Source organism: Gymnoscopelus microlampas (genome assembly GCF_963454915.1).
Source record: "Gymnoscopelus microlampas genome assembly, chromosome: 2".
NCBI classification, from domain to species: Eukaryota; Metazoa; Chordata; class Actinopteri; order Myctophiformes; family Myctophidae; genus Gymnoscopelus; species Gymnoscopelus microlampas.
Genome location: NC_139939.1, coordinates 14,003,085 through 14,025,059, shown reverse-complemented (window position 1 = coordinate 14,025,059; position 21,975 = coordinate 14,003,085). Strand labels below are relative to the sequence as shown.

The window sequence follows — 21,975 nt, the reverse complement described above, 5'->3', positions numbered from 1 at the left end:
GAAGGCACCTTCCCATTTCAAAAAGGGTCCTCCACTGTCTCTCCGCAGTACCATTTTGGTGTGGAGAGTAAGGACATGATGTCTCATGCCTTATACCTCTATCTCTTAATAGGGACTGGAAAGCATCGCCTGTGTATTCTCCCCCACCATCTGATCTGATACATTTTACAGAACCAAAAGGGGCACTGTCTGATAGGAATTTCTTTGTGGCCAGTGTTGCATCACTTTTATTTTTAATGAAATAAACAGCTACTGCCCCAGAAAAATCATCTGTAAATGAAATGGCATATTTATGCCCATCTTGGCCAGTTGGGTCAATGGGGCCTGCCAAGTCAGTATGTACCAACTCCAGTGGTGTTTTAGCTTTAGCATCCATTTTCCTATTTCTGTTATTAGTAAATTTTCCCTCAGTGCAGACATTGCAGTCTAGTTTGGTATTGCCTGTGATTTTCATACCTTCTACCACATCTGGTAATTTCAACACATCATCAACATTACAGTGTCCCAAAATTTCATGCCATGTTTTGACATCACAAGTGAGGTTCACTTTGTCACTATTTAATATATCATTCACTGAATCATCAACCCAGTGTTCTTGGTTAATTACCGTTTTCACGTAGTACAGTCTCTCCTGCTCCTCTATGCGGAAGACTGTTCCATCTCTGGTTATCAGTTCATTCTGTCCCTTTTGGAAGATCACTTTGGCTCCATCATTTGCCACAGCCTCCACTGAAATGATGCTCTGTGGGTAGGATGGTATGAACAAGGCCTTCTTCAGTTTGACCACGACGTCTCGTCCCTCGATGTCCTGAAGTGTCACCTCTGCGTCGCCTCGCTCCAATGCCACGTTGTTCGTCCTGGTTCCGTCCGCCAGTTCCATGAAGTGTAGATTTGGGTTGAATGTCTTGTCGAATCTCTTGAAGTTGTTTTTCTCTGTTATGATGTGGGATGTTGCTCCACAGTCTACCATGAGACCATTTTTCTTAATGTTGTCTGGTAGCAGTTCTTGGCTAGCCTTGAATACAAATGTTTGTTGTTCTTCTTTGGGGGCGTCTCTGCCCTCTGCAGCCTGTTTTGCTTCATCTTTGTGCGTGTGTTTTGTCCTACACGTCTCATCGCTGTGTGTTGAGCTCTTATGAAAACTGCACCATGTATTTGCATGTTGGGTCTGTTGTGTTCCCTTTTGGCGGCAGTCTCTTGCAAAATGCCCAATTTTTCCGCATCTATAGCAAGTTACAGATGACACATTTACCTTCATCACATTGTCCGTTTTTGTTTTGTTGTCGAACTTTTCTGTCTCTTCGTAGCTCCGCAGTTTGCTTCTGAATTCGGTGAACGTTATCTCCTCGCTGCTCTGTGTCGCATGAATGACGAATGGCTTGTATGGTTCTGGGAGTCCTTTCAGGATCATGGCTATTATCAGCCCATCACTAATTATTTCTTTTGCATTTCTTAATGCCGTTACCGTCTTTTCAGCTCGGAGTATGTAGTCTGTCACGGTCTCTTCATGTTCTTTTCTTAGCGACGTCAGTTCAGTGTATAGTGCAATAATTCTGGGTTTACCGTGGCTGGCGTAATGGTTCCGTAGGATTTGTAGGGCTTTCCTGCCGTCATCTGCCGCTTCTCTCATCACCAACGACAGACTTCTGTCGTCGAGGTATTGGATCAATTCTGCGTAGCATTCTTCATTCATTTCTGTGTCGTGATCATCACGATCAACGGTGGAGAGGATCGTGTCTTTTAGACCTCTCATTCTCATATGGCCGAGGAATTTTACCTCCCAAAGTTCGTAGTTGTCTTCGTTCCCATCAAAGACTAATCTTTGCCACCTTCCTCCTGCATCACGCCTGGGCCCATAACCTGTTAGACTTCCAGCTTCGCTAGCCATGCTGAGGAATGGTCAGACACAAGATCTTGGTTTTCTGTAGTTTTATTTCTCCTCTCCACATACATACAGCATTGTTGCCTCTTTCTCAGTAGATCACAAAGTGCGCGCACAAAACACACTCGTCACATACATTACACGTCATCAGCACGTATACCCTGTAATACAAGCGCACAGCGCCACAAGATAATCTGGTCGTATACATAATATATGCGCACACCAGAAGTAACATAATGTATGAGAACACATTCCAACATCTATAAAGTCTTACATCTGTTTATCGAAAGATAAACAGAACACAAGTTATGATCAGAATAGTTTCACTGGTCTGTAGAGAACGTGAGACGAGGTACAAATATCTACAATACCAACACATGTCAATCCTAAGATCTAAAGTTGAGTTTCTGAGGTGAGAATCAAGTAATGAGTATCAAGCAAACTAAGTTTTTTCCTGAACTATAAAACCTATATAAATTGTTTATTGTGATGTGGATTTCTTGACTTATCTCATTGAAGCTTCCTCATTCATTGGATGATGCACTTCCCTTTTTCTAAAACTTTCCCTATTGCTGGTCCAGCAGTAGCCAAAGCTTGTTTCGCCAGAGCTCCAAAGCTCTCTACTGTACCAAACACTGATGCAAGCCCAAACAAACCCCCTACTACACCTCCTGCTAATGCACCAGCTGGGCCAAACACAAGTCCAACATTAGCTCCAAGTCCAGCACCAGCAGCCACAAGTCCAAAATTCATGAATTTGTTTATTATCTCAGCTTTCGCTCTTGCTTCTAGTTCATATTGTTCTTTCAACATTTTCATTGCTTCTTTCAGAGCATCTCCCTTGTGTGTTTTCTTCAGTTCTTCCTCCTCTTTACGTCTCATCTCTTCATTCTCTCTAAGAATTCTCTGTTTATCTTCCTCTATTGCTTTCTCTGCTTCTTGGAACATCTCATTGGTGTAGTGGCTTCCTCCATTCTTCAACACCATGTTCTTGATTTTCTCCAGCAATTCAGTGACCTGAGAGGGATCCTTGGATTTGTTGTTGAAGACATGATAGCGATGTTCACATTTGCTGATTAATTCTTGTAGTTTTGGAGTATTTTTCACAATGTCTTCAACTGTTTCATCTTCAAGCTGGTCGCCATGAGTGAATAGAATCATGGTGTACTTGGTCGATGTTTGGCCAAACACTTCCTGAATCATTTGCACAGTTTCCTGTTCCTCCTTTGTGAATCTTCCCAGCTTGATCACCATCAGGAACACATGGGGGCCAGGAGCAGCAAAACAAATGCTCTGTTTAATCTCCCTAAGGGTTTCCTCTTCATTAAACTTGGTGTCAAACAATCCTGGTGTATCAATAACATAGACCTTTCTGCCCTCAACTACACCTCTGGCCTTCTTACATCTAAATGTCAGAGATACAGCTGCAAACTTGGATTCAAAAGATTTAGAACCCAGGATGATGTTTCCAGTGGCGCTCTTTCCAGCTCCAGTCTTCCCCACGAGCACAACCCGAACATCTTCATCATTTAATATGAGAGCTGGTGGATAGAAATTGTACAGTTATGGACACTAACTTGTTGAGGTTTCCAAAATAGCTTTGCCAATTACATTACATTGTCTTGAAAAATAAAACAATATTGAAAATGTTTTTTTTTGTCTCATGGCAAGATACTTACCACTCATGTCTGCTTTGAAGTTATTACAGTTTTTCTCACTTTCTGAGAGAGAGAGAGAGAGAGAGAGAGAGAGAGAGAGAGAGAGAGAGAGAGAGAGACAGACACAGACAGACAGATAGACAGTCAGACAGACAGACAGAAAATTGAGGTTTTATAAATCTGCATATGAAGACAGATGCTTTAAACTCCACTCCATCAATTGCAAATACAATGCGCACAATGTAATATAACATGCACACAATTAAGCTTCTAATTCACAAACACCAGCACTAGGCTATTAATAGCCACATCTAATTATATAAACGACAAGTTACTTCCGCGCGCCGCTGACGCTATAGCCACAGCTCTGTAATCGAGTAAACACAACGGCGACACAGCACAGCTCGCCAACACAGTAGCCACGTCGGACTTTCACAATTTACGGGTGGCGTAGGGCACCTATCATTGCTCACTTCACAGTTTCCACGTCGCAACATAATTTATTCCACTCACCACATTACGGACAAAACGGAAGGTGAATCACTTTCGTACGGTTTAGCGTGCGCACCACCGACACCGAACACCGACGGCTTGAGCCGAACAGAGCCGAAACAACACGAGCGGCCGCCATTGAACTCTGCCCATCTCCTCCACAACAACACACACGCAGCTCCTTCGCTTCAACCCCCCTTCTTATGTACCTCCTTTGTTCCACCCAGGCCGTTACTTTCACTTCACTCATGTCTCCATCACAATATGTCCGTCCTTCACGTGCCATGCACACCCCAAACACAAAAACACACGGCGACGGCCACAGTACAGCACCATAGCACGCTGGCAAATCTGGTAAACAAACCAGCCTAGGTTCATGACACCAAAGGACTCGACAGTGATGTCATCATTATGCAACCCGGAAGTACAAATACCAAGGATACGTCAGTGATGTCAGTCGGGTTGCCACGTTCATGCCAGGTTTTCAAAAACAAGCGACAGAAACAAGCAAACCGTGCATGAAAAAAAGAAAACGCCGAAGGGGTCCGCCATGTTCCAGGGGGGTCCCCGGGGGTCCCAACACTCACAGGGGGTCGGCGGACCACCAGGGGGTCCGCGGACCACCAAGTTAAAAATCACACCCTGTGTGAAGGTAGCGGTGCCTTTGATACATTTTGTCATCGATATGTGTTTATAATGTGTTTATAGCCACGTGAAGCTTGACCAATCACTTTGTTGACGCACCTGACCAATCAGAGCGTTGACGGGTCTGACCAATCAGAGCGTTGACGGGTCTGACCAATCAGAGCGTTGACGGGTCTGACCAATCAGAGCGTTGACGGGTCTGACCAATCAGAGCCTAAAGGTATAGAGCGGCTAGCGCCGCTAAAAACTTACCTAGAAGGAGACTTTAGCCAAATTAATAATAAAATGAAATTACTAAATATTTCTAGATATTACTCATTGTTTATTTAGTCATTGTTTATATAGACATCTAATTCTATATTCATGACATCATAGTGATGTCATGAATAGTCCCCTTGCCTGACAAATCAGAACCTTGACGGGCCTGACCAATCAGAACCTTGACGGGCCTGACCAATCAGAACCTTGACGGGCCTGACCAATCAGAACCTTGACGGGCCTGACCAATCAGAACGTTGACGGACCTGACCAATCAGAACCTCGACGGGCCCGACCAATCAGAACGTTGACGGACCTGACCAATCAGAACCTCGACGGGCCTGACCAATCAGAACGTTGACGGACCTGACCAATCAGAACCTTGGCGGGCCTGACCAATCAGAACGTTGACAGACCTGACCAATCAGAACGTTGACGGAAAAGCCAGGTAGGGCGCCAGCGCCGCTAAAAATAAATATTAACATTTTTTCCCACATTTATTTTTTATTTTTTTCCTTTTGGACAGTTTTACTCCGGCGATTTCGGTACCCCAATATACACGCGCCCACGCTGGGCCCCGTGCGCGGCTGGGGTTGAGGGGGGCGTAGCCCCCCAAAACTCTAGTGGTGGTATATACCTGAAGCGCCTTTATAGACCCATACATTCCAGTGATCGCAACAGTTATTGTCTAACCAAATGGGAATCTGTATATTTCGTTTTCATGTAACATGTCATGTGTGTACAGTACAAGAGCTTTCAGCCTGCAGTGCCCAAGCGCACCTGATCAGCACCATGTGGCCTTAAGGCCATGGGCCGTGCGCAACATGGCCCATGCCAATTAAAACTCACACAATAGGTGGACGATATGTCAATTGATGAAGAACCAGACATTATAAAAGGGAATACAATATGTAATTGCAATGTATGTTTTATACACAAATTAGCACAACAGATAGGCTATTATTTTGCCGTTCTGATGTAGTGAGCATTTAACTCATAGCTATCAATTTGGCCAACACGCAACTACTGTAGTCCTACATCTTAACCAATGTGCGTAAAGACGCACACACCTCATTCAACTATAGATATCCCCTAAATATAAAAATAGCTTCCTATAATTAAATAGTTTATATACAAGCAAGGATGTCGTTGATTTCTGGAATGAATGGTATTGCGCTCAGCGGCAGATGGAATGAATCATCTGTCTGTCTGTTTTGCGAATCGTGTGAATGTTTAGTAAAACTTTTTTTTTATATCAATGGCTGCCCCGGGGCTCCTTAAATGTGTGTGAAAATATTAAATTGTCATTTAATTTAGACACAACTGTGACAGTAACTTCTGTGATGAATTAGTCAAATTATTAGCTGGATATTATTTTGTGACAAATAAAGATATAAGATTAATACTAATACCAATAAAGTCCAATACCATATTTTGCCAACAGTTTCACAGCTTGATTTTGAGTTACAAAATGCAATGTCAGCTGCTGACCACTGAATGAATGCTGGCATTAACGTCAATTAAAGAGGTTAAGTCACACTTTCCCATCTACTTGTCCCTAAAAGAGAAGCAGTCAGTGTCTTACCTGCTTCAATCCTTCAAATCCTAATGTAGGTCTGGAGAGACAGAAGATGTTGGCTGCGCAGCCTGCGCTGATGTGAACGCAGTAATGCACGTTATTTTCTGCTGAAGGGAGGGGGCGGAGAGGGGGCCTCTTTGATCGGCGGGTAGGCGGGGCCCCACGCAACCTGCGTAGTGTGCGTGTAGGGAGAAGCGGCCCTGGCTAGCCCTCCTCATGGAGGGTGAAAAGAGGAGCCGAGTGCGTAAGTCTCCTTCTGCCGGGACAAAGCCGCTCCACCGTCAAGACTCCTGCAGTGCCTCCCTGTGGCCACACATGGTAACTGGGTACCGCGAGGTCCCAGGCTAAACTGTAAGGGATCTCGGAGCAACAGTGTGCCCCAGAGGCAAGGCGTGCAGGCCCACCGGCGTGTGGACATGCCCTGGCGCCTGCCAACCACTGTCCCAGCTATGGGCAAATAACATGGGCAGATGGGGCTCATAGCTATGGAAGGCAACCCATCTAGGAGAAGGACACTCTGAAATAAAACCAGGACTGTGAGGAGTTGCGCCCCACAGTCCTTATATAGCATTGTAAAGCCAAACATGGAGAGTCTAGTTATTTCAAATACTATACTTCCAGTGGCGGGAGTCCGTAGGAGCCTCGCAGCGGACCGTAGTGCTGGTCCTCCTCATGGGGGACAACATGACGACTGGACCCCAAACCCGCAAGGGAGGGTTCAGTCTGAAAACAGCACTCGGTCTAATGCAATCTTGCGTTGCAGGAAACCATTTATAATGGGGACCTTCAACGCATGCACAGTCAGAGAAGATGGGAAACTCATCGCTGAGTTTGATAGCAGCCCAGTAACAACCATCATGGCAGTGTATTCACCCACCAACGTGGCGTCAGTTGAGGAAGCAGAGAGGTTCTACAGGGACCTGGCAACAGTAGTCCGTAACGCAGTCAATGCAAGACTCGGTCGAAAGGACGCACCTTACAAATTCCATGAAGACACAAACCGTAATGGAGCTTACCTTGCCGCCCTACTCCTGGAACAAGAACTAATGGCTGCAAACACCATGTTCAGGAAAAGAACTGGCAAAAGATGGACCTTCCAGGACCGACCTACTGGTATGAGACGTCAACTAGACTACATACTTGTCAGGCGAAAATGGAGGAATTCCATCTTGAATGCGGAACCCTACAACACCTTCAACTCTGTGGGTTCTGACCACCGGGTGGTATCCATGAGAGTGAGGCTGAGCCTTAGGATCCCAAAACCGAGCCCCAGGTTACGCCATGACTGGAGGACTTTCTCCACAAACCCTGAACTACAAGCCAGATACACAGCAGAGGTCAGGGACCGCGTTCACATACAAGATGTGAAGGAGGAACCGCGCGCAATGTACATGAAGTTCATGGCAGCAAGAGCAAGGTGTGTACCAGTGATGCAGAAGACCAGAAGCCCTGCGAGATCGAAACACCCGGATGTCATAGCAGCACAACAAAAAGTGAGGACGCACGCCACACAGCTGCTCAAGACCCGTCCGCAGAACAACGCGAGACACTGAAGGAGGCTAAGTGACTTCTCTTTGCTGAGTACGACAAAATCAGAGGTGAAGAGCTGATGCAAAAGGTCCGCAGAGTGGAAGCTGCTCAGGGAAAGCACTAGTACAGCGAATCATGGAAGGTGATCAATGAGATGTGTGAAAGGAAAAGACCAAAAGAGGCACAGGTTGCAGGAAACAGCCCAGAAGAGAGAGTGACCACCTGGTTAACTCACTTCAGGAACCTTCTTGGTACACACCAGACAGTGGAAGATGACGAGAAGGAAATACCTGCAGTCCTGAGGGATCTCAACATTGATGACGGTCCTTTCACAGCTGGGGAATTTGCCAAGGTCAAAGCCTCCCTGAGGCAGGGGAAGAGTGCTGGACCTGACGGCATTCCCCCAGAGGTAATCAAGAACTGCAATCTTGATGATGTCATCTTGGAGATCTGCAACCAAGCTCTGATGGAAAACATCATGCCAGAAATATGGTCTCTCTCACACATCATCCAGGTACCAAAATCTGGGGATCTCTCGAAGGCTGACAATTACCGTGGTATCAGCCTGACCTGTATCATCGCGAAAATGTTGATGATACTGAACAGGATACGGAGTGCTATCGACCCCCACCTCAGGGAAAACCAAAACGGATTCCGAGAGGGGAGAACCACCTTAGCCCAGATCCTTGCGTTGCAGAGGATCATTGAGGAGGTAAAGAGGAACAACATGGCGGCGGTGCTGTGCTTCATCAACTTCAGGAAGGCCTTCGACACTATCCACAGAGGAAAGATGTTGAGAATACTTAAGGCCTACGATGTTCCTCCCAACCTACTCCGAGCCATCGGGACCATGTACACGGGAACGAGAGCCCAAGTGACAACGCCCGACGGTAACAGCGAGGAGTTCAACATTCAAACCGGAGTGCTGCAGGGTGACACCCTAGCCCCCTTCCTTTTTATAACAGTACTGGACTATGCTCTGAGACAAGCTATGAAAGGAAGGGAGCATGAGCTCGGCTTCACTATCACGCCCAGAAGGTCAACGAGACACCCTGCAGAAACCCTGACAGACCTGGACTACGCTGACGACATCTGCCTGCTATCTGACCACGTAAAGCAGGCACAGGAGCTCTTGTCCAGAGTGGAGTTGGAGTGTGCTAGGGTTGGCCTCATGCTAAATGCAAAGAAAACCGAGGTGAAAACCGAGGTGATCATCGGTGACGAGTGCCTCCAACAGCCGCTGCTGGCTGCGTGCACGCAGCGAGGCGATGCGAGGCGACGCGAGGCAACAATCACACAAGCACGTGCAGCATGCGTCCCCTTCCCCTGCGCCTAATGGCTTTACATGGGGCCGACGCATGCTTTAGCGAGAGTGTGTGAGTGTGGCTTCAGGAAGTAAATTCCTAGCCTCGATCTCTAGGCTTTTTTTGCGAAAAAATAAAAGCTTGGAAATTCCTGTCCCAGCTGTTGGTACGCAAAAGCGCCTCGTGTCGTCTGATGTGGCACCTGCGCACCAGCTATGTGCACCCCTGCCTATAACATCCCCCAAGAACATCCGCCCCTAACAACAACAGAAGGCATTGTGCTAAAGGAGGTCAGTGACTTTAAATACATGGGCGCATGGGTCGGCTCCACAGAAAAGGACCTTAAGGTGAGGAAAGCACTTGCCTGGAGAGTTCTTAATGGCATGACCAGTGTGTGGAAATCCAACCTCCCCCAACGCATCAAGATCAGTTTCTTCTCTGCGACTGTGGAGTCCGTTCTCCTCTACGGCTGTGAATGCTGGACACTAAAGCAAGCCCTACAGAAGTCCCTGGACGGGTGCTACACCAGAATGTTACGTGTGGTACTGAACATCAACCAGGACGAGCACATTACCAAGACTAGCCGGCCACCGGCACCGAGAATTCCCGGTCAAAAAGCTCGTACTGTGGGAACCAACACACGGGCGTCGATCAAGAGGACGTCCCACACCTACCTACGTGGATGTACTAAGGAAAGATGCAGAAAGCACAAAGGAGCTGGCCAGATGTATGGAGAACCGAGATGACTGGAGACTCCGATGGAGGGCTCGTCTGAGGACGACGTAGAGAGAGAGAGAGAAACTGGTGCACCAATCTTTGCATAGCGATGCACTAACACACAACTCTCTCTCTCTCACGTTGCGTCTTGCATGCACCACGGGAGAAATGTTTGCTTCAGCCGCTCACAGGGAAGTGTTTTCCTCCGTGAAGTTGGCACCCGATATGATGAAAACATGATTACAAATTGTATCATTCTTTAGTGCTGGATTTGTTCTATGTGCCGTAAATTGTGCTCTAATTTTTGCCGTTGAAATCAACAACAGTGTTATTTTAAAGAATATTTATATAAATATTTATTTACATATATGTTTATGAGCGTTGCACCCCACATTTAGTTACTCCAGATGGAACAAAAATGGTCTCATTCTTTTGCGCTTTTTTTGGTATAATTTGTGCCATTGAAATCAACTTGTGCTATTTAATTTTTTTATATAAATATTTGTTTACCTTTAATGAGTGGCGTCATTCTCTGGCGGACATGGTCTAAATCATTGTTTTTGCGTTTTTGATGATCAGAAGCAGGACATAAGTGCTCTTTATATGTTATTTAATTACACTACATATTCAGCTATAAATGTCAGTGAGGCTGAGGCACCTATAGGAAATGAATGTTACTCAGGGGCAGAAATAAACAGGCATATGACATCTTTGACGTATGGTATTGTTGCCTATCTCGCCCATGGCATGCACTCGTCCCGGTTCCAGTGCCTGCTGACTGTGTGCTGACTGTGCTCTGATTACGTCGAAGTATGTTCACCTGCTGTGCCATTAAAAACCCACATGATTTGACTCCCATTGGTCTTCATCAGGGCAAATAGACTCATTTTTGCCACTGCTATACCCGCACCCGTGACCCACAGCCGTGAATTTCTGTCCATTACCCGTGAAATAGGGATAAGGGAGCTGCCAGTGTGCCTACCCTAAACGCTATTCCAGTTCAGGTAGGAAGGGGGCGGGAAAATGGGGGTGTGGCGAATGTCTGGGATATGGGCAGTGGTGGACAGTAACGGAGTAAATGTACTTGAGTACTGTACTTAAGTACAGATTCTGAGGATCTGTACTTAGTATTCGATTTTTGAGTGGTGCCAACCACTCCTATATCTGACTTTGTCCGTGTGTCCGTATGTATGTATGTATGTCTGTCCAATAAACAAACATTGATGACAACACAGGTGATGACAATACGGGGCTCATCAAAGGCACCACTCTCTTCACACAGGGTGTGATTTTTTAAATACTTATTACTCTTACTTGAGTACATTTCCGAGACAAATATTTTACTTTTCTCAAGTACATATCTAAGAAGGCTGTAAAGTACTGAGTACTTTTAGGTTGGCTGTTTCTTTTTTCCACACTTCTGCTCTCACACTAACATGTTTCTGGCTTCCCTCTCCGCTCGCCTCTTTGTTACATCTTGTATGGTTGTATAGGAGTAAAAGTATTTAGTTCTGGATCCTCAGTCATTTCTATTTTCATTTTTATAGGTGTTTCTGCAGGCTTTGTTTAACGTAGCGGTTCTACAAGTACATCAGTGCATGCAGTGCAGGTGGTTTCAGAGAGTTACTTCTCTGAAACAAGAGTTATGAGATCTACTTAAAGAGGCACTATGTCACTTTTTTTTAATGAATCAAATGTAATTTTGTCGAATCTGTATGGTAGAGTATGTTAATACACTATAACTTATCCAATTGGGGCGGTTATATTTTGTCTCCCTGCTCTTCTATTGAGCCATTTAGATTGTGTCACAGGTCATGTCTCACCAAGACACAGGATCTGACATCAATTGTGACCTGATGTGTCAGTATAGGAAATCTAAGGTTGTTTGTGTGGCGACCAAGCAAGTCGACTTGTCTCTGTGCCATCTTGTTTTGACAGGGTGAAGTTAACGGTTGTGCGTGTGGGTAGATATGAAACATCCTCAGCTCTCGTGCGTGTGGGTAGGTATGAAACATCCTGTGCTCTCACGAGAGCAGAGGATGTGGTCACAAAGAGCAACATTTCTTGCAAACAACACCTGCCTATCTGAAACCACCATCTCTGCAGGCATGGATGCCAATTTATGTTGGGTGGGTAGGGTACTCAACAACAAGTCACACACACACATCAACCAAGTTCTAACCCCATAATCAGAAATACCTGATGAATGTCAGTTGGAAACAATGGGCCCGATTCATGAACCGTACTTACGAACAAATTTGTTCTTAGACCCACTTAAGAAGTTTTTTAAGAGATTTTGGCATTCACAAATGTTTTCTTAGCTGTGATTTGTTCTTAAGTTAAGAAGAAATCTACGCATACTAGAGAGCGCTCTTAGGGTGGCCTTTGAGTTCTTAAGTGTGATATGTTTGTGCAAAAATAATTAATTCTCGAAGTTTCTTCAATTCTACAGTTGTATAATATAGGATTTAAATTACAATAATATTTTTATCATATCTTTAGAGCAAAAAAGGTTCTCAAAGGTGTGGTCTGGGGACCCCCAGGGGTCCTTGAAGCTGTTCCAGGGGGTCCACAGCAAACGAGGAACAGTTTAATCACTTTAACCCTATTTTATACTTTGTTTGAAAATAACTGATCTACAAGCTCACAACGCGTCCCATTACTGGCAATTTTGAACTTGTAGATCGGCTATTTTCGAAACATTTTGATAAATCTTGAAAACATTTCCCTAGCAGAAAATATTTTCAGGTGGGGGTCTGCAGCCAAATGCATCTAACCCAAACAGACCCGGTTGAGTTGAAGCCCAAGATTTATTTTTATGTTTGGAGTCTGGTGTTCCACCATCTTTAGGCTTTAGTTTAGGTATTCTTTACTTCATTCTCTCAACTTTATTTCTCTGTGTGATTTCCTGTGATTTCTGTGTGCAGCAATCACACACAGGTGTGACTGCAGGCAGAGCCTAAGAACATTTCATGAATCTGACTCGACTTCTCTTAGGAATTCACTTAGGAAGAAATTTAAGAAGACAACTTACGAATTTATTGCTGAATGAGGCCTCGCAATTGTACTCGCAATAAAATACTTTTTTTTGCTGTAAGTGAAGACAGTGTGCACGATCATCATTCTTTCCTGTCTCATGCACTGGCTACCTGCTCCTACGCACCTGTCCCAGTAGGTGTGCAAAAGGACCTTTTTTTACTACATTTCAAATCATACAATTTGATTATTGGCTGATGATGAAACCATAACTGGTATAAGGACTTTGCAGATTACAGGGAGAGAGTTTGAATGACAGAAATCTGTTCACAATAACACACGGTATCAGAGCAGGTACATCATGCATCCTGTGCACGTTACAAAGCATCACACAATAGTCATCCGACCGACACATTTCCTGTGGGTACTCAGCTTTCTCATTGGGTGCTCGGGCTCCCCGGCACCCACAGGATTGGCACTAATGTCTGCAGGATCTGCACAAACATACACTGAACAGAGAGAATGTTCTGTTTTCTATGTCACCTGTATGCATGCAGAATGAGCATGTAAGGTAATCACCAAATGTTAGGCTACTTATAATCTGATGAAAAAATATGTGTAATCACGGTAATCAAAACGCCCTTCATGACAGTTACTCTATTTATTATTATTTTATTTTTTTATAGGACATATGGCCGCAGTTTAAAGTTAGCTCCTTGTCCTAATCGTTGAAGCTGAATATTATTGTATCTTGACAAAAAGGTCACTGTTGATGGCCCTGGATCTGAGAATTTGTACCAAATAGATTAATGCACTATGGTGGTAAAGACAATCTAAGTCCTTAAAAAAACTCACCTTATCTCTGGCTTTTAACAACATCCACTCCTAAATATTCCTGTTTTAACTCCTATCTAATGTTTTCTACCTTCTGTGTACATACTGTAGGTGTAAATGAACAATCTCGTTCTATGTCTGTGTCTCCTATATGCATGCATGTTATGTGTTTTATACATGTTTTTGTTTTTCTGTTTTTGTTCTTTGATTTGATGTATTGCTTTTCTTTTACCTGTGCAGCACTTTGGTCAACTAGGTTGTGTGAAAATGTGCTCTATAAATACAGTTTGATTGATTGATTGATAAGCTAGTAACTCCCATTATGATGACTGACTATCAGATGACATTACCTGAGTCTCAGACACAGCAGAGAATGTAAGGGAACTACTGTAGAAATGGAGTGCAGGAAGATCTGCCTCAAGCTCTATAACAAGAAAACTAAAGTTTCATTATTTAACACAGAGGATTGCCACTGCCAACAGGACAGTGCTCGAGGTAGTCAAGGACTTCAAAGGACTTTTACTTTTAGTTGTACTTTAAGTATTTTTAAAAGCATGTACTTTTGAATACTTATATTTAAAAGCAATTACTTTCTTACTCTTACTTGAGTAACATTTTGACTGGGCTACTTTTACTTGTAGTGGAGTAAATTTGACCAGGAGTATCTGTACTCTTACTCAAGTACTGGGGTTGAGTACTTTGTCCACCTCTGGATATGGGGGTGGGGGTATGGGGGGGCGATGAGGGTGGGTTGGGTGGGGGGTTATGGGGTGGGTATGGGGCTTGGGCTTCAACTCAACCGGGTCCGTTTGGGTTAGATTGTAATTTCAGACCCGTTGAAAACTCTAAAGCAGTTGTTCTCAAACATTTTCATGTCAAGGACCCCCAAATTGACATGTATTTGGCTTCAAGATTTATCAAAATGTTTCGAAAATAGCCGATCTACAAGCTCAAAATGGCCAGTAATGGGACGCGTTGTGAGCTTGTAGATCGGCTATTTTCAAACAAAGTATAAAATAGGGTTAAAGTGATTAAACTGTTCCTCGTTTGCTGTGGACCCCCTGGAACTCCATCAAGGACCCCTGGGGGTCCCCAGACCACACTTTTGAGAACCTTTTTTGCTCTAAAGATATGATAAAAATATTATTGTAATTTAAATCCTATATTATACAGGTATAACTGTAGAATTGAAGAAACTTTGAGAATTCATTATTTTTGCACAAACATGTCACACTTAAGAACTCAAAGGCCACCCTAAGAGTGCTCTTCACTGTGTGTAGATTCTGTTCATAATCATACCTAAGAACAGATCACAGCTAAGAAAACATTGGAGTATACCAAAATCTTCTTAAAAACTTCTTAAGTGGGTCTAAGAAAAAAATACCTCTTAAGAACGGTTGCTGCATGAGGCCCATTGACCTGAAGTTGGCAAGGAAGATCATCTTTTAGCCAACTCTGTTGCTGTTTGACAGATGATAAAAGTAGGCTACAGTGTTTGTTTGTCCTCCACAAACAGAGTGCTTCAATATGCTGTTTGTGCAGTATATGCTTTGATCTGCTGTTTCTTTTTATGGTCTTGAGTTCTTTTGTATTGTTTTATGGCCAAATTCACGATACACTTTAATGATAACTATAAAGATACAGTTAAACCGTTCTTACTCAAGTGGATTACAAAATCTGCACCACAACTATAAAGATAATGTTAAACTATAGTGCTTCAACTATAACGGCCCTGTAAACTTTCTCAACTCTCAACTCAAGAACTTTGAATGGTGCAGATTCTAGACAACATGTCAAAAGAGCATTGATCACGACTTTTAAGACATGTCATGTGCCAAAGCAGCAGTCAATAAAGCAACGGACATGTTTCAACAACTCTTAAGTTACCGGAACGGTAGGCCAAAAACCTAGTCGGCCCCATTTTTTCTGCAGAATGCTTGGCCCCAGCTGGTCGAATGTTCCGGAAAACACTCGGCACACTTGCCATTTCTGTTGGTATACTTTTTGCTTTTTAATGGATGAAATTTCTGAATGTACCCATCATTTTCACAAGTAATTTTTCACCTGATAAAAGTATCAAACTCCCAAAATTGAACTGAACACAGGAAATTACATCTACTCTGTTAAAACGTGGGTTTAATGTGGTCTGTGTGCCCCCCCCCCTCCAACATAAATAAATAAATACATAAACTGCTTGATTCTCACAGTTGGATGTTGGCAGGCCTGATTAATAGATATCATTATTGACATGAAATGCAATTTTGAATTCTATAAATTATAGTTTACTCTACTTGCTCATATTAAAGTTATTTTGATTTCCTGACTTAGATATTCTCATTGTCGAGGCTTTGTCATTCATTGGGTAATGCGTAATAAAACTGCTGCGCTAACTTTCCTGAAAACAACTCCTTCAGAAGCTGAAGCTTCTTTTGCCAGAGCTTCCATGCTCTCTTCTCCACCAAACACTGCTGCAACCCCTAATACACACCCTACTGCACTCCCTATGGCTGGCGGCACATGAGTCCAGCAGTGGCTCCAAATCCAACATAAGCAGCCACAAGTCCAAAATTCTTTACTTTTCCATCCTTTAAGTATAATCTAAAAAAAACGGTTACTTGATAACCAAACTTGCGACCATTCATAATCGTGCACTTTATTTGACAACGTATCTTGTGCTACTTGGCAGTAATACTGCATTTTATGCACAATTCACTTTAGTTTACAAATATAAACTGCCCTCAAAAAGTTCAGAAAACTTAACTTTGGGCGATTATCTCTCCCCTTTAATAACACCAATTGGTATTGTATTTTATATTATTTCTATTGTTGATTAGTCACCTTTACAACGAGGTACAGCTTGTAAGGATTGTGCATTCGTGGAATGAGCAACACAGCTAAACGTGTACTGTAGGTAGCTCCCCAAATAAATGTGCCAAAATCCCCCAATATGCTTCTGTTGATAATCGCTCTTGTTTTGAGTGATCTGCCAGTTACTCAGGTGACTGGCACCTAAGCATAGGTCATGCAACTTTGTTTGTGTATGCTCCAAGCAGCAGCACTGCCCCCATGGAAAGATCGCACATTAGTCGTGCAAACATTGCAATAGGGCAAGTGGAAGCGTGTTCCGTTATGCAGAGTGGCAGCATTATTTGGTGTCAGCCCTGGTACCACTTCCAAACGTAAGACCAAGTTCTGTGAGACTGATGAAGTCAACAGGGAAGACAACAACCCAAGAAGACCGGTTCCTCAACATTGCTTCACTGAGGAACCATAGGTTTTCTTCCAGAGATGTATAGGCAAGATTTGCACAACGGTAAAGACAGATATCAAAGTTGCAGGACCCATGCTCAGGTGCCAGTCACACACCTGTGACTGGCACACACCTGGCAGCAAATGGTACCAAGGCTGCCTGACACCAAATAATGCCTAATCTGCGTAACGAAACACCAGCTTCACTTGCCCTATTGCAGAGGCCTTATCCTGAAGGGACAAACGTGGCATCTTTCCATGGGGGCAGTGTTGCTGCTTGGAGCACAAACAAACTCAACAAAGTTGCAAGACCCATACTCCCAAGACCCGGGGATTTTGTTTGTTTTTGGAAGCGCCACCCACACTTTTGGCTGTGTTGCTCATTCCACGATTGCACAATCCTTACGTTTGGAAGTGGTACCAGGGCTGACACCAAATAATGCTGCCACTCTGCATAACGGAACATGCTTCCACTTGCCCTATTGCAATGTTTGCACGACAAATGTGCCCTTTTTCCATGGGGGCAGTGCTGCTGCTTGGAGCATACACAAACAAAGTTGAATGACCCATGCTTAGGTGCCAGTCACATGCCTGTGACTGGCACCTGAGTGACTGGCAGATCAAAACAAGAGTGATTGGCCGGGTTTCCCAAACAGCTTCGTAGAGATGCTTCGTAGAGATGCTGCGCAGGTCCTACGACGGGTCTAACGTGTGTCGTCACAGGCGTTAGCAGGCACGTAGATTTCAGGTCATGCCCTCAGGAGCCACGTAGATTTCAGGTCATGCGCAGCCTACTCAGTTTGCGTAAGCGCCACCTACACAGTAAACCTACGCGCCCTCATTAGTAGCAGGTGGTTGTAACCTCGCAACGTGCCATCTAAACTGGCTTCACAAGACACCATAGTCGTAGGTTCTCCAGTGCACGGAGTTACGTGTGTGCTAAAACTACATTCTGCCACGCAGCCTACTCCCCGCCTACTCTCCGCCTACTCCTGGGAGAGACGTAGCCTCGAGTGCTGTTCAACGCAGCAGTTTGTAACGAGCGCCCTGGGCCTCTTGTAACACCCATCGTAGCGAAATAGATCTATGAAAAGACCGACACACACACACACACACACACACACACTGCTTCGTCCTCTATGCATGAACCCGAAGTTTACAAATCGTACTCTTTAGCTGAGCTAAATATGTTTCCTTAATTTCGAAGTTTTATAGTTAAACGTTATGATGAAAGTGCAGTTCCTCTCACAAAGTGACAGCTGTGAATGGTTAAAAAAACTTTTGAAAATAGCAGATCTACAAGCTCACAACGCCTCATAAGCTTGTAGATGTAATTTAATGCATAAATATATTATTCAGACGTTGTATTTACAGTGGACTGCTTCAGGACATCTGACAATTGGCTCTGTCACCGACAGCATTTTTATCGGATCATGCTATAATTTATCAACATGCTATAATTTATCCACTACATCATGCATATGTAGTGGAAGCAGTGAGTTGGGATCGAACCCGAAGTTCCCACTCGCCAGCCCAACGCGTTACCAGTCATGCCAATAAGACTGAGCCCGAAAGTTAGGTCTTTTGCACACCAGTTCTCGCTAATTTGAGTGTGGGGGCTACCTAACAGCCGCTCGCCCCAAAATAACAGATCTGCAAGTTATATCAACACGGCATGTCGCAGTGTTTGGGCAGTGGTGGCCTAAAGGTTAGAGGAGTAGGACAGCACGACGTAGTTGACGTAGGCTTACGTCCAGGAGCTCTTTACGTGCATGCTGCCTCCGGAGTGTAGTTACAGACGTTAACACCGTGCGCTTGAGAACCTGCGGCAATGCTGTCTCCAGAAGCCAGTTTAGACGGCACGTTGAGTACACACAGCTGATACTAACGAAGATAGGGCGCAGCGGGGTTGCTACTGCGCAGCTGCACGCAGCTTCTAGGCTACGCATGAGCTTTAAATTCGTTTGGGAAACCCGGCCATTATCAACGGAAGCATATTGGGGGATTTTGGCACATTTATTGGAGGCGCTACCCACACGTTTAGCTGTGATGCTCATTCCACGATTGCACAATCCTTACAAGCTGTATCTCGTTGTAAAGGTGACTAAGCAACGATATAAATAATATAAAATACAATACCAATTGGTATTATTAAAGGGGAGAAATAATCGCCCAAAGTGCAATACTACTCAAGTAGAAATTGTTTTAGTCTTAGCCTTAAATAGATATACTTTGCACCTTTTGTACCTGTTTCGTACCTTTATTGTAGTTTTTGTGTTTTTTGTGGGGACTGCAGATGTAAATTAGCATCTTTGCTAAATCCGGACTGAAAACTTAGAATAATTATGGCAATATTATGCCCTAATTAGCCCAAGCTATCACTGAAACCCGGACCCTGTGAAAGTGTAATTTGTAAAAAGGTGATCGACTATAAAGGTATAGTTATAATAAATGAGACGACAATGACAGATCAAAATAGGGTAAATCTTATTAAATATGAGTTATAGTAATTACAGTTATTAATTACAGTTATATTGAATTTGCACAGAGTTGGATAAGGAGGCAATACAAAAATAAGGATCGAATAGCGGTCCTTCGGGTTAAGTAAAAATGTCACAACTGGATTATGGGAGAGAGATTTAGATATATAAAAGGAGCAATAGTCTGTTATCTCCAGTAGGAGGAGGAGGAAGGGGGCATGTTTGACCCTGCAGCATCGCTTCAAAGCTATCTCCTATAGCTCCCGGCAGTAGGAGTATGATTCGGGGCAAAACTTGATAGCAGAAGTCAGGAATCCATAACAAGACAGGGTCTCATGATGGGTTAGACACAACTTTCCTGTGCAAGTGACGCCTTGGCCACAGACAGTTCTTGTTTAAAGTTCATGACTGCACTGGGGTTGGGGCAGTCTGGCCTTTGTGTAATGTCCAAGGTGGAAAGATGGCCTTCACGTGATGTTAAAAACCTTTATGCATAATATGTCCTATACCAACAAATCATTAACAAACAAGCAATAATTCATAGTTATCACGGACAATTTGTTCAATGTCTCAGCTTTCTCTCTTGTTTCCTTTTCATATTGTTCTTTCAACATTTTCATTGCTTCTTCCAGAGTGTCTCCTATAGATTTTTGTTTTACCTCTTTATGTCTCCTCTCTTCATTTTCTTTAAGAATTCTCTTGGGTCAGCAAAATAAGTAGGGGAAGCATGGTGGTGCAAAGTCCATGCGACAATGCAGCAACAGTTCAGTTCTGTTGGTGTTCTGTTTGCGGTGAAATGTGTGTGGAAGTAGAGGTTCATCCTGCAATCTGACTAATAGATTATTACTTGTGTGAAAAGTTGTCCTTTTGGCCTGAAGGTTGTGCTGGAGTATAGCATACTCATAATATAATATATTATAGCATATAATATAATCAACACATCACACATCTATAAAGTCTTACATCTGTTTATTGAAAGATAAACAGAACACAAGTTATGATCAGAATAGTTTCACTGGTCTGTAAGAGAAAGTGAGGCGAGGTACAAATATCTACAATACCAACACATGTCAATCCTAAGATATAAAGTTGAGTTTGAGGTGAGAATCAAGTAATATGAGTATCAAGCAAACTAAGTTTTCTTTTTCCTGAACTAAACATAAAACTTGCCAAATATGAACTACCTATATAAATTGTTTATTGTGATGTGGATTTCTTGACTTATCTCATTGAAGCTTGAATTCCTCATTCATTGGATGATGCACTTCCCTTTTTCTATAACTTTCCCTACTAATGGTCCAGCATAATCCAAAGCTTGTTTTGCCAGAGCTCCAAGGCTCTCTGTTGTACCAAACACTGATGCAAGCCCTAATATACCCCCTACTACACTCCCTACTAATGCACCAGCTGGGCCAAAAACAAATCCAGCAGTAGCTCCAAATCCAGCACCAACAGCCACCAGTCCAAAATTCATGAATTTGTTTATTATCTCAGCTTTCGCTCTTGCTTCTAGTTCATATTGTTCTTTCAACATTTTCATTGCTTCTTTCAGAGCATCTCCCTCGTGTGTTTTCTTCAGTTCTTCCTCCTCTTTACGTCTCTTCTCTTCATTCTCTCTAAGAATTATCTGTTTCTCATCCTCTATTGCTTTCTCTGCTTCTTGGAACATCTCATTGGTGTAGTGGCTTCCTCCATTCTTCAACACCATGTTCTTGATTTTCTCCAGCAGTTCAGTGACTTGAGAGGGATCCTTGGATTTGTTGTTGAAGACATGATAGCGATGTTCACATTTGCTGATTAATTCTTGTAGTTTTGGAGTATTTCTCACAATGTCTTCAACTGTTTCATCTTCAAGCTGGTCACCATGAGTGAATAGAATCATGGTGTACTTGGTCGATGTTTGGCCAAATACTTCCTGAATCATTTGCACAGTTTGCTGTTCCTCTTTTGTGAATCTTCCCAGCTTGATCACCATCAGGAACACATGGGGGCCAGGAGCAGCAAAACAAATGCTCTGTTTAATCTCCCTAAGGGTTTCCTCTTCATTAAACTTGGTGTCAAACAATCCTGGTGTATCAATAACATAGACCTTTCTACCCTCCACTACACCTCTGGCCTTCTTACATCTAAATGTCAGAGATACAGCTGCAAGCTTGGATTCAAAAGCTTTAGAACCCAGGATGGTGTTTCCAGTGGCGCTCTTTCCAGCTCCAGTCTTCCCTACGAGCACAACCCGAACGTCTTCATCATTTAATATGAGAGCTGGTGGATAGAAATTGTATGGTTATGGACACTAACTTGTTGAGGTTTCCAAAATGGCTTTGCCAATTACATTACATTGTCTTGGAATATAAAACAATATTGAAAATGT

At 43.5% G+C, this 21,975-nt stretch overlaps 2 protein-coding genes across 2 annotated transcripts in view; both read right to left on the bottom strand.

Moving 5' to 3' along the window:
- Positions 1-2,355: 2,355 nt before the first annotated feature.
- LOC311058187 (GTPase IMAP family member 9-like) lies at positions 2,356-21,818 on the bottom strand. The gene is made up of 3 exons (XM_084075551.1): positions 21,729-21,818; positions 3,562-3,603; positions 2,356-3,423 (listed from the first exon to the last, which is right to left on the bottom strand). The coding sequence occupies exons 2-3, from the start codon at positions 3,566-3,568 to the stop codon at positions 2,411-2,413; spliced, it is 1,020 nt and encodes a 339-aa protein (XP_083931677.1). The 5' UTR covers positions 3,569-3,603; positions 21,729-21,818; the 3' UTR covers positions 2,356-2,410.
- Positions 20,620-21,975, bottom strand: part of LOC311053990 (uncharacterized protein) — a gene marked incomplete at its 5' end in the record, with an annotated part of 36,968 nt that continues 35,612 nt past the window's right edge. The window contains one exon of the mRNA XM_084069835.1: positions 20,620-21,866. Within this exon, the coding sequence (XP_083925961.1) occupies positions 20,854-21,866 (1,013 nt within the window). The 3' untranslated portion in view covers positions 20,620-20,853. The remainder of the gene's footprint in view (positions 21,867-21,975) is intronic.